This window comes from Copadichromis virginalis, linkage group LG16 (genome assembly GCF_057382275.1).
Source record: "Copadichromis virginalis isolate Kocher_CV1m ecotype Utaka linkage group LG16, C_Virginalis_male_GT1.1, whole genome shotgun sequence".
Lineage (NCBI taxonomy): Eukaryota > Metazoa > Chordata > Actinopteri > Cichliformes > Cichlidae > Copadichromis > Copadichromis virginalis.
In genome coordinates this window covers 8349495-8361870 of record NC_140633.1, presented here as the reverse complement: position 1 = coordinate 8361870, position 12376 = coordinate 8349495, and the positions used below count along the sequence as shown (strand labels likewise).

At 38.6% G+C, this 12376-nt stretch overlaps 1 protein-coding gene across 2 annotated transcripts in view; it reads right to left on the bottom strand.

Moving 5' to 3' along the window:
• Positions 1–986: 986 nt before the first annotated feature.
• Positions 987–12376, bottom strand: part of plekhm3 (pleckstrin homology domain containing M3) — a 49382-nt gene continuing 37992 nt past the window's right edge. For both annotated transcript variants that reach the window (XM_085435116.1, XM_085435118.1), the window contains exons 7-8: positions 8400–8557; positions 987–6654 (exon numbers count right to left, since the gene is read on the bottom strand). In XM_085435116.1, coding sequence (XP_085291242.1) covers positions 6492–6654; positions 8400–8557 — 321 coding nt within the window. In that variant the 3' untranslated portion in view covers positions 987–6491. The remainder of the gene's footprint in view (positions 6655–8399; positions 8558–12376) is intronic.

Here is a 12376-nt window from a genome sequence, read left to right as displayed (position 1 = left end):
TCTGGGGGAAAGAAGGGGAGAAAGAAAGAGGGAAAGAGAAACAGCTGAGAAGAGGGACGGGGGAGAAGGGCAAAAGACAAAAACCAACAGAACGGGCAGAGAAAAAAAAATGCATATATCAATCACCTGGATCACCTGCTGAGAAAGAAAAAAGAAAGCAAGCAGAAGAGAACAAGAGTAATAGAATAAACAACATCACAATGATATATGGGAATATGACAGTAAATACTAAATGTTAAACATTATTGTGCAGCACATAAGATCAACAGAACACAGTGTGCTTTGAGGTAGGAGCCAAAAAGGGTGTAGTTTGTGGGTGTGATCACCCGTGTGTACACCTGTGAGCATGGACGCGCTTGTTTTTTGTTTTTTTAAAAGGTTCCTTCATGTAATAATCTGCTAGAGGGTGTGGGGGGGCCACAGCCCCGTCCTCCAGGGCATGAAGCAGGTGTGGAGGAGATCAAAACTCCAGACATCCAGAGGCCCCCAGAACACAAGAGACCAAGGAAGACCAACAGAGGGGCAGCCGCGCCACTGTCCCAGAAAGAGCTGAGGAGAGTCCCAGATGAGGGCTCACTCAGCAGCCGCGGAGCAGAAGCCAGGGGGAGTTGCAGTGACGCGCCCGTGAGCTCCGCCGGCAGCCAGCTGCGCCTGAGTGACCGAGCCCCAGGCCGAGAGGCCGGGGGCACCCCACCTCCGAAGTGGCCCGAGCGAGCCCCAGGCTCCAGGCCCCGATAAGCGGCCGCCAATGAGTGAGCCGGTGTGTACCTGGACGCCCATCCCCGGACACAAAGAACCACCAACGCACCGATGTCTGAGGGGGTCCGTCACTGGCAGGGGAAGTGGTGGTAGGGGGAGATAGGCCTCCAAACCTTGGAGGGCCTGAGATGTAGTACATTCTTACATTTTTACACTGTACTGTACACAAAATATTAGCAATCCTTAATGCAGTGAAACCCAAACAATTTCTCAACATGCACTCAAAACACTTTCACTGTTGAGAAGTTTGTCTTTATTGGCATCAGTGGCTAGCAGACAAACCTGAACAAAATCCAACAGCAGGAAGGGCTGATTAAATAAGACAGAAAAAAAAGTTCAACTCCCTGTATTTGCATCAGAATTTGGATGTGAAAACAAGGATAAACAAGGACAATAAAAAAACTTAAAAGTGCAAAAGATTTTCAGTCCAGCTACTGTGCTTAAATACTGTACAATATATTATTCTCTAAGACCATACTGCAATGATCCCCATGTGCCTGAAACATAAGCAACATTTCAAGTCAAGTACCAAAAAAACAAAACAAAACTTCCTTAAAATTTCAACTTAGGCTTGAGCTGGAGGTTACTAGGATAACACTGCAGTCATGTAAAGAAATAAAAAAGCAGCTGGGACAAAAGACATAAGAGATTTGCAGATGTTGCAATATTGCAGTATTATTTAAAAATCAAATAAACATAGACCTGCACTTCCAGGTTGCAGTGAAACAACAGCATAAAATTAGCAAGTAATTTAATACATTTCTCAAAGTACACAATCAAGTAACTTTAGCTACATAGCGGCAAATTGTTGGGCCCAGCAGGTATTTGTCCTATATGGGTTTTCTTTCCATAAATTAGGTTTCTGCTCTTTAAAAATGCATCATTAGACTGGAGCAACAGAACTAAATGTCCCTTTTACCTTTTAAAAAATAGTTATGGTTGTACTTTCTATTATAGATCAGTAAAAATATGGTAAAAGTGAGGTAACAAGTTGGAAATGAGGAGATAAAAATTATTTATTAATTATATTATAATTATAACACATAATTATCTTGTATCAACAACTATAAAGAGCTGAGTAATATTACACTGACATTTATGTAGATGGGTAATAACAGGCCATATGCCTATGGAGCAAAACCAAAAGCTAATCATAGTAATATGTTGATAAAAAAATAATAACCTGCTAGCAACAAAACAGGAATATCTGTATTCAAATTTTTATACACTGACTTGCAGAAACTGGTAGTAACCTCAAAATAAGGTAATGTTGGTTGATGTTTTATATTTTAGAATACTATTATCATATTACAATACTAGAATTAATTCTGCATTATGTCAGAAACAACAAACAGAAAAACATCTGGGTCTTAATTGATTTTAATGTCACTTTTATCATTTTGTTTGGGGCAGATGAGGACAGGCATGACTTCTGGACAGATTCTAATGTTACTGTTTATGCAAACATGTCTTTTAAGACCTCGTCTGCATTTGCGTCAATTTGCATATTGGCTTATGTCTTCAGGATGTTTGCACACCTCTTGCTGTGTTTTATATATTTATTCAGATGACTTCACTTGTACAAATAGAGAAGCGTGCATCACCCCGAGGCTATACTTGTGCTCTGAGCTATTTAAGATGACAATAACTGATGTTTAGCATGCATAATGTTTACTATGTTTGCAATCTTAGTTCATAGCGTGCATAGTATAGAAATGTTTGATAATTAGGTCTAAACAAGTAACTACACAAATGCATATTCCACCCATATTTCACTCAGATTCACAGATATAGGCTAATGATAGCATTACAGTACCGGTAACATCATAAATATCAGCGTTGATACAAGATAATTACTTTGTAATTAAGTGGTAATAACTTGTAATTGTGCCATTATTAGCTTTTGGTTCTTACTGCCCCACTATTACTACATTGTTACCAACGGTAATATAAAGTACTACGGTAATTAGTATCCAGTTTTTACAGGTAATTGTTTGAATTCAACTTTTACTAATATATTTATTGTCTTTGAAACAATTGTAGCCAATTCACTTAGTAAGTCGGCCAAAAGTAAATGCATGTCTCTTGCTTCACACAGGTTCTAATTTTTCAACCCACTTTACCCACACACAGCTCAGTCGATTATACTTGTATGAAATTGTGGCTGACACAGACACACAAACACTGGTTAGTTAGATGTAGCCTCATTTCTTCAGTCATTTTCTTCTTTGAGTCCTTTTTCTACTGTTGCACTTTTGCTTGTGAAATTAATATTTTGGGGATAACGCCCCACATTTTTTTTTGCATATTGTGCAAAAATCATAATATCGAGTCTGTACTTTGTGTGTATAACTTTGTCTAAGCTGCCTGTTTCCACACACAGAAAACCTGTAACGCCTTTCACTTCTATAATTTATGCATCACTGGTGCTTTGTGTGCTTATTCAGTTGATAGTTTATGGAATTTAAAAGAAAAAAAGGCTTTCAATCTTTTGCCTTTTGCAGTGTGAAATGTTTTAGTGGCATGAAATCAGATTTTGTGGGTGATGTGTAGACTTGTAAAAATAGCCATAGTCTGAAAACAAACAAACAAACAAACAAACAAACAAACAAACAAACTCTACAATCTGGCAATCTGTAACAGGAATATAATCCCTAAATCGACATATTTTGATCCTCTGAGTTGAAGCTCTTTGTTGGGGCCAGGATGAGGATGAGGTTTGATTATGCTCGTTATGCAACTGGAAACAGATGAGCTAACTTTGTGTGGTGGGCTGGATTTGGACTTGATTACATGTGATTTATTCTCCCTGCAAAACTCTGATCTGTGTGATAAACAGTTAAATAATCTTTGACCTCTGCTGGGCTCCAAAGTACAAAAACAGCATGAGTTCACAGTCAAAAAGTGTAATAATAATAATAAAAAACTTCATTAAACAAAACAAAAACAAAAGGTTTTTATGCAGCAGGCACGATCAATTGACAACTTAAACACTGTTTTTAATCTCACCCGACATGACTTCAGTTATGACCATTAAAACAAACAAAAATAAATAAGTAAAATAAATAAAAATGATTTAATTTCAGCTCAAACACCTATTTAGTTTCAACGCGCAGCATCCTGAGTGCTTCACAAACACGTAGAACTGTCACTGATCTCACAAAAACACATATTCCTGAATCAAACCAGAGCTGAAGTTTGTCACATTTCAACATTGATGTAATTTTATGGCTCAAACAAGCTGATGAAGAGGAGGTTAAGAAAGGACAGATGGGAAAAAGTCTGCACTGAGATTTCAGCTTGTTAGGAAGAAAAACAAAAGACAAAAAACAAAACATATTACACATTTTGGCATATTGAACTTTAAAGCTGCAGTCCTTGAGTCTTAAGACGTTGAGAAATCCAATGTTTTCTGGTTTGCAATATATTTGAAATCTGATTTTATAGCAGTGCCTAAAAACAAAGAGAGTGCAGCTTTCATCGATCACTACAGGCAGACTTTACTATCTTTTACTGATTGGAGCAGTTTCATATTTTATGTAGAAAAAATAAAAGCTTACTGTATCTAACATTTCACTCTACACCAAACCAGAAAAAAATAGCAGGATTTAATTATTTACTCTTAAACCAGCAAAGAAGACAGAAAATTAATTAGATTAATTTCCTTTCATTATTATATTCTTAAAACTTGATGTAAACACAGCTCGTTCAGCGCTGTAAAGAACATGTTCCCAGACCTTTACACATCAGAGCTGTGGATTATAAAGGCCATCTAGGTTGCATAGAGATACTAAAACGCTAAAGCTGCTATCATGCTTGATAGATTCTGCATGAATAAAGCACAACAGGAAGTAGAATGACACAGGAGGGGGAAAAGGCAACAATAAACAATTAAGTTACAGTTTATATTATTGCCCCTTTTGTTATTTTACAGTCAGAGAGATGGAGGGAAGAAAACGTGCCCAAACACACTGACAGAGTCTGCACTAAAGAAACAGCGATCAAGTGAGTGAGTGAAAATCCACACGTTAAATAACTTATAAGTAGAAGAGAGGGGAAGGATTTTTATACTTTCATACACATTATTTTTTTTGTTTCTTCAGAACAGCAGCAGCTGTGGTCAGTTTGGATTTAGTCAGACTGTAAATGTCACTGCAGACACGTTGCCACAGTTTAAAAAAAAACAAACTAAATCACTGCTCATTAAAACAGCCCTGCAGCAGAATCCACTCTGCTGGGTTTATCCACGTGCTCCAAATGCTGTCAGAGTTATCACACACTACAGTAAAAATATTATAAATAATACAAATATTAGCTGATTTAGTAAATTAATACTGTCATTACGAGACAAGCTGAGAACATTTGAGTCCCGCTGAAAAAATAATCTGTCACTTACAGTAACTCTGTTCAGGGACTTTGAGCATCTCGACAACAATTTGTGGCACTATTGTGAAATCTGGTCTTATGATTTTTATGAGCCACTCTGCGTCAGCGCACCTGTGCTTTCAGAGAAGATGTGATTTTAGTAATATTATAGGAAATCTGCTCTTATGTGGGTAAAGCAGCTGATTGTGCTGCAGGACTGTTTTGAGAAGTTTTCCTCCTGGCACTATTTTCATGTAAAAACAGCTTATTTGAATCACGCCTTCCTGTCCTGCACTCGTCATTAAAACACACTTTTCTAAATCCTATTACAAAGGACACCGTTTGTATACTTCATTCACTCTAGCATGTTCTGAAAGTGATCTCAGGTTCAGTCTTGATTGCAGACTGAGGACTGTGGAGTTTTAGACCAAATAGCTTCTGTTAAAATGTTTTTTTTTTTCTTATCAGTGGTCAATAAGAACATGGAAAAAAAATACAGCTTATAAAATGTGTTTCACTTTTGACTACCATTATAAAATTAATAAACTGATATCTTACCCTTTAATATTTGACTGCTGACATAAATACATGTCTCTTTCTCTCTGAAAGGAAAAATGGTGAAAAAAGGGTTTGAAGTTTTGAGAGCTCTATCACTTTAACATGAGTTGACGCATTTCCATTACACACAGATCTGTTTTCAGTTATTCTCTATTTTAGTCTGTAAACAAAGACAAAAACATTGCATGGTCTCGGAGGAGGGGGATTTCAAAATTTGCTTATTTCACCCAAAAGAGAGCAGCAAATTTAATGTTTTTTTACACATCCATTGCCGAGATTGTATACTAGTTTTCTGCCTACTGACTACTCATTTTATTGTTAAACTTAAGCTGGACTTTGAGAGCAGGTGGCTACAATCCACAACATTGTTTTTAAGCTTGAATTCCTCCAGTTGATCAGCTTCGATTATGCAGGTCTAACTCCTGCAGTTGGAAAAATGTAAAAGGTAGGAATGAGGAGTGAGGAGGAGATGGGATAGAGGATAATCAGAGGATAATCGGTTTGTGCTGGACTACAAAATGCAAGTAGTTTGATCTGTAGAGCCTGACTCAGCAGTTCTTCAGTTGGTTTTCTTCTTGCTCTTTACAGCAAACCAAAGGGTGCTCGGCTCAGGCGTGTGCGTTGGCAAGTCCACACACAAAAACACAAACCTGACGCTGCAACAAAGTGCTCCAAGTCCACTCCCTGGTCACTGCTCCCACAAGGTCCATCCTGCAGACACACACAAATCAGAGAAACAGGCCCTTGTTGTCCAGGGTGATGGCTGGGCGGCGGTGCCCTGTTTGTTATGGCTCCTGCGGGTATTTGTCTCAGGTGTCTTGGTAGGGCACGTGGAAACAGCCTGGGCTGTCGTCATCAGGTGACCAGAAGGACGATGGCCTCTTGTGGTGGAGTTCCCGGCGAACGCAGCGAGGACACGGCTGTGCTTTCTGTCGACACTCGGCGTGGAAAACGGCGCCGCAGCTGTCACACCTACAAACACACACATCGGTCAAGTTTCACCAGCTGTACAAGGACACTATCAGAGAGTCAGATTCAGACTCCATACCAACTGCCATGCATCAGGCGTCATTTGGCCCTGCAGGACTGAGTGGCGAATTATGTGAGGAAGGAGTGGATGGTGACTGTGTGGTGAGATTATGAGATTAGGTCTTTATGGTGCATATATGTGGCATGACCTTATGCTTTGGCAGTTCAGGGTAAGGCTAAGTAAACATATTTGAGAATGTATCATTTATATCTACTAAAGCATTGCATGAATCTGACTTCTAAATATATTTATTGTACTCAGATTACTGGTGCAATCCAATTTCATTCCCTTTCTTAAATAAGCCACCTGAGCTGCTCCTCCTACCTTGAAACCAGCTTTCTTCTGATTTGCTAACCCTTGAAAACAGAAGGTTTGAACTGCAGGTGGGTGTGGCTTTTGTGCTCAATGACATCATGCAGAGCTAGGAGTTGAAATTTTTTTTTAAATTGAGTGTTTAAGGTAGTCTGAATTTGAAACTTTAACCAAGTTTACTAAGTGTCCAAAACTATAACAGAATTTTTGTAATTAAAAATAATCTTTTTAAAATTAAGCAAATCAGCCGCAAGTGTTTGTTATACCAGTGAAAGTGGCATCAGGGCTCCCACCTAAATTTTGGTTAGAAAGGAAACAACCAAACTTCCAAAGAAGTCTAACACTTTTACTACTAGTGATTAATAAGTGATACTGAGAAGCGCATATAGATTTGATAATGGGTCTTAAGTTACCTGCTGATTACACTGATCTGGTGAGTCAAGAAATACGAGTGTCTGGTTAACCAAAGTGTCCAGGCCAACAAGCTCTTTCCTGTTTCCTTTGGCATTTTAGATGATTTCCCAATGACTTTAAGCTCCAAATAAATCGATAACTATAAACTGATAAAATGTAGTTTCCAAACTGTTAAGTGAAATGCATATTGCAATATTCCATAATATGATTCACTGTTAAAACCACAAAGACTACATTGTAATCTGATAGCAATAGATTGGAACTGTCCATGAAGTAGGATAGGCAATTAACGCCCAGTTATTGCTCATTTCCTGCATCTTCTGAGTATGTGTAACTAAGTCAACAGCTCAGTAAATCTTTACAGCTCTGTTCCAGTAAGGACAGCAGATATGACTGTTATCAGTTAACACTTCTCAAGTCATGAAACACAGCTCAACAAGTAGGGTGTGTGTACGTCCAGAGCTCACAGTCTTTCAACTATTGGTCCTGATCAGCTCTTATCTCTGTGATATCTGTCACTCTGAATTTCAGTGATGGGGACGAGGTTCTGGACACTGTCGTGACAATCCCTGCACCCAAGACAGACACAGACACACACACACAGACACACACACACACACAGACACACACACACACACACACACACAGCTCTCATGCCAACCAGTGTTAGTAACAAACAGCAGACTCAGTCTTGGTGCTCAAAAACTCACGTACACGTTAGCACCTCATTTCCAGATAGCAAAGTGTCAGCTCACCCGGCTTTCTCCCATGCAAACTGTTTTTAATCAATTTCTGGATTCAAAACAATTACTGAGTCAATAAAGTCTCCTGACTCCACTGAGTCAACTTTAAATACATTTATCTGGAAACTATCAGTTATGTGCGCTGATCTTCCATCTGATCTTCCAAATGTAAAACCAGTCATGTTTAACTTGTAGAAAGGTTATCGAAGGATGTGTACCTCCGGGTGGCGTTCTCCTGGAAGGGATAGATGACCTGCCCGTTTTGGCAGAGTTCACAGATGAAGCCTTTCTCTCGACACAAGCTGCAGCTGAAAACATGTGAGCTGGCAAACTTGATCACCTTGGACAGGAAAGGAGCGAGTTTTCCATCAATCACCTAGAGAATGATAAGAAAGCATGGACGGGTGTGAGGGATAAAAAAGATGAGCAGCAGGAGACATAAGAAATACATGAAATGAAACAATAAGTGTGACAGTTGCTATGTTTCTTCTTCTGATTTCTTTCATTATCTTTTTTAAGCCCACTAACTCCTCCTTTGTCTGTTTTTATTTTTCCTTTTTAAGTTTTTTCTTACAAGTTGAAAATCTTTAGGGTGGCCAATAAAGTATTAGTCACACGCACTGAGGTAAAAACTAAATTAAAAGTACTAAAGCATGCATCATAGCTCAACATATACATTTAATGTTTAAACAAAATTCCTAATGAGTGTGTTTGATAACATTTAACTTAATATAACTAATTCAGAAAGCAATTTTATAATAAGCAGCTTAAACTATAATATTTTGACAATCAAGTCAAGTCAGCTTTATTTGTATAGCACATTTAAGAGACATCAAGTGTCAGCCAAAGTGCTGAACAGAGGGACAATGTAATCAAATAAAACAGGGGTGTCAAACTCAAATACACAGTGGGCCAAAATTCAAAACTGGAACAAAGTCGCGGACTAACATTAATATTTATTGAAAAATATTTATTCCTCCAGATATAAGAATGAATCTTTTCTTATGGACTCAAACACGTTTTGCTGAAAAACTGAATATGGAACAAGCAAAGCTTAATACTAAACAATATATATATTAGCTGTATAATACCAGTAGGCCAGCTCTAATAATAATTTGGTATGGCTTCGCGAGCCAAATGTAATTAGGCTGCGGGCCAAATTTGGCCCGCGGGCCAGAGTTTGACACCTATGAAATAAAACATGACATTGAAGGCTTTATTATTATTATTATTATTATTATTATTATTATTATTATTATTATTATTATAGCAGTTTTATTAAGTCAGTCTACCAACAGAGAAGCATCATCCTCTTTACTGGAATGTTTGAAGGTTGCCAATATATGTGTCTTTACATGTCTGACTGACAAAGACATTTCATATCCTTGCTATGCAGATGACAAACAGCTGTACTTCTCTGCTAATGTGCCAGGAGCTAGCACTGTAGCTCATGCAGATTTGGTTGCTGAAAGGCAGGGGCATTTCTATGATCTAACCTTTAGGGGGCTCAGGCCCCCATCATAATATCATGCGTGCAGATGAATAATCACAGATTTCAGTATAATACACCAGTTTTATACTAGTGAACTCTTTAGTTATTAAACCAGAGGCAAAGGATCAGCTATGTTGACCAGACACTGTTTCAGTCTCCTAATCACATGCAGTAGAGACAATAGTAGAGCAGGGCGATATGACCAAAAATATTTATCACGATATACATTTGAAAATTTGCGATAACGATATAACTGACGATATAATCGTAAGACAAAACACTTTACAACTCCTCAACTTTATTAGTGCAAAAAACCAAAACATCAATGTATTTTCACTTAAACAAGCAGCTGTTTTTTTATGTGCATTAAAGTTATATAAAAATTTAACAGTGCAAATGCAAATTCCTCGCTGACAGTTTAACCAAAAGGCATTTCCAGTGGAAACTGGCCGACATATCCTCAGCATAACCATGTATAATATCCACAAAACTTAAAAAGAGGTTATACACACACACAATACGGTAATATTATGTTGAAGCACAGTACGTATCACTCCGCGAGGCTCCTGCCTACAATAGCCCTAATGCTCCATCAAGCGGTGCGGGTTCGTAGCTTAGCAAAGTCGTACTGAAACATTTGATAGATTTTCGAGCGCCGTGCACATAAAATCGTTTCAAGGTCAGTAAACACAACCAGAATTCATACATAAGGCACACGGGATTATAAGGGGCACTGTCGACTTTCAGAAAAATCAAAGGATTGATTTTAAGTGTGCCGTATTTTCCAAACAACACGGTAATAACGACGGCCCGCTAGCATGCGCTACCAAAAATAGTGCTTTGTTGTGTATCTGAGGGACAAAAGCTAAACCAGTTCCACACCACTGAAGTTGCAGCATTTTTACAAACCAGTTCTGGTTCATCTGTTTCATTCAACGATCCGCTTTTGCTCTTCTCATTCTGCGTCGCCGCCATGTGCGTATGTACCTAGCAGTACTTTCTTAAAATGGTCCCTTCAAATGTTTCAAGATCATCTTGGGGCAAGGATGTGTTGGCTTCCCCCAAGATTGTTTAGCAAATTCAGCTGAGTTTTAGAAAGTGCAGTTGATCTGGGGCAAAGACATGTCTGAAAGTAATATGGGGGAATGGAGGGAAATGACAAATGAGGAAACTAATGCGACGCCACATTCAAAAAGGACCAAAACAAAGTTGAATGCTTGGTGAAAAGGCAGCAAAACAAGACAGGAAACTAAAGGAAGTAAGGCAAACAGTGTATGAGGTGAACAACTTTTGATGGCAACGCTTGGCAAGTTCCTTAAAGAACTGAGGGATGGGGGGCTTAGCAGTGGGGGGCTCGAGTTGTGGAGTCGTGAATAGACGATGAGAGACTGCACAGAAAGGGTGTACAGACTCTTAACAGATATAACAACTCAACATGGCTTCAAGCTTTGCTGTACCTTGTTAACAGTGCAGACAGTGCTATAAGCTTAATAACCCAGGATATGTAAGACAGAGGGAGAAATTTAATCGAAAAAAACAGAGTAGAAAGTAAGAGAAAGAGTAGCAGATTCAATATACAAGAGAGATCTTGAGAGAGGGCGAGAGCCTGTATTCAGATACAAGTGGTTCCACCTGGCAGAGCTCTGGACCTGCCAATTATAACCTCCTTCATGCTGTTTGTTAGACGATGAGGACGAGAGGATGAGAGACGTAGAGAGGAGGAAGAAACCACACTTACACAGAGGAAACCCAGCACACTGAGGTACAGTGATTCCCTCTGCACTGAGTCACAGGACCAAAGCAAAGACATTCATTAAGTTGAATGGATTTAAAAACCTATAGGGTACCTTTACAAACATAAAGAAAATACAAAATGATTAGTCTTTGGATGAAATCGAGCCTGATGCCTTGGACCAATATTTAACTAACAACAGGATTCATTCTAGTAATTTTACCATCTTAAAAAAAGGTCGAGAGGTAACCTCCAGGCCTGAAAAATGCCACCAAAAACTTTACTGGCCACTTCAAGTTATGACCAGTTGAAGAAAACTTCAAAACTTTAGAGCAGAAATAAACATCTTTATGCATGCCTTTTTCTCTTGTTGAATGTTTGACTGTATTAAAGAACAATATATGATTACAAAGCTCTAAAGGGTTTGAAGCTCCAGCAACACTTCTGGTATGAAAAACAGTTTTACTTGATCAACATGGTACTTAAAAAAAAACAAGACAAAACAAAAAACCCACCAAAAATCATGTTGATCAAATAATACACTATTATTTGTGGAGCTTCAGCCTATTTAGACCCTTGTTCATCTCTGCCACACCAGAAGTAGCTGAAGTAGTGCAAGAAGTCTCCATTTTGTTTCCACCAGCTGATAACCACCCAGCTCTACCATCCAAATATGTTCACATCTGGTTTTAAAAAACACAGAAATGCTAATTGTGAGGCTTGAAAATTGTAGCTTACAAAACCTGTGGGTGAGTTCACTGTGGCTTTGTCCATCGTTTAAATACAGTCCATGGGAAAGAGAACAAAATGTGGGTTATATGCAGGTGCTCGGCTTTTTGAAGCCATCTTAGAAAAACAAGTACGAGACTGGTGATATAATTTTTTGTGACCAGTAGACTCAACGGGGAGAACTTTAGATGTGGAAAAGGGAAAGAAAGAATTTAAGCTAAGCAGCACGAGAGGAGTCAAAG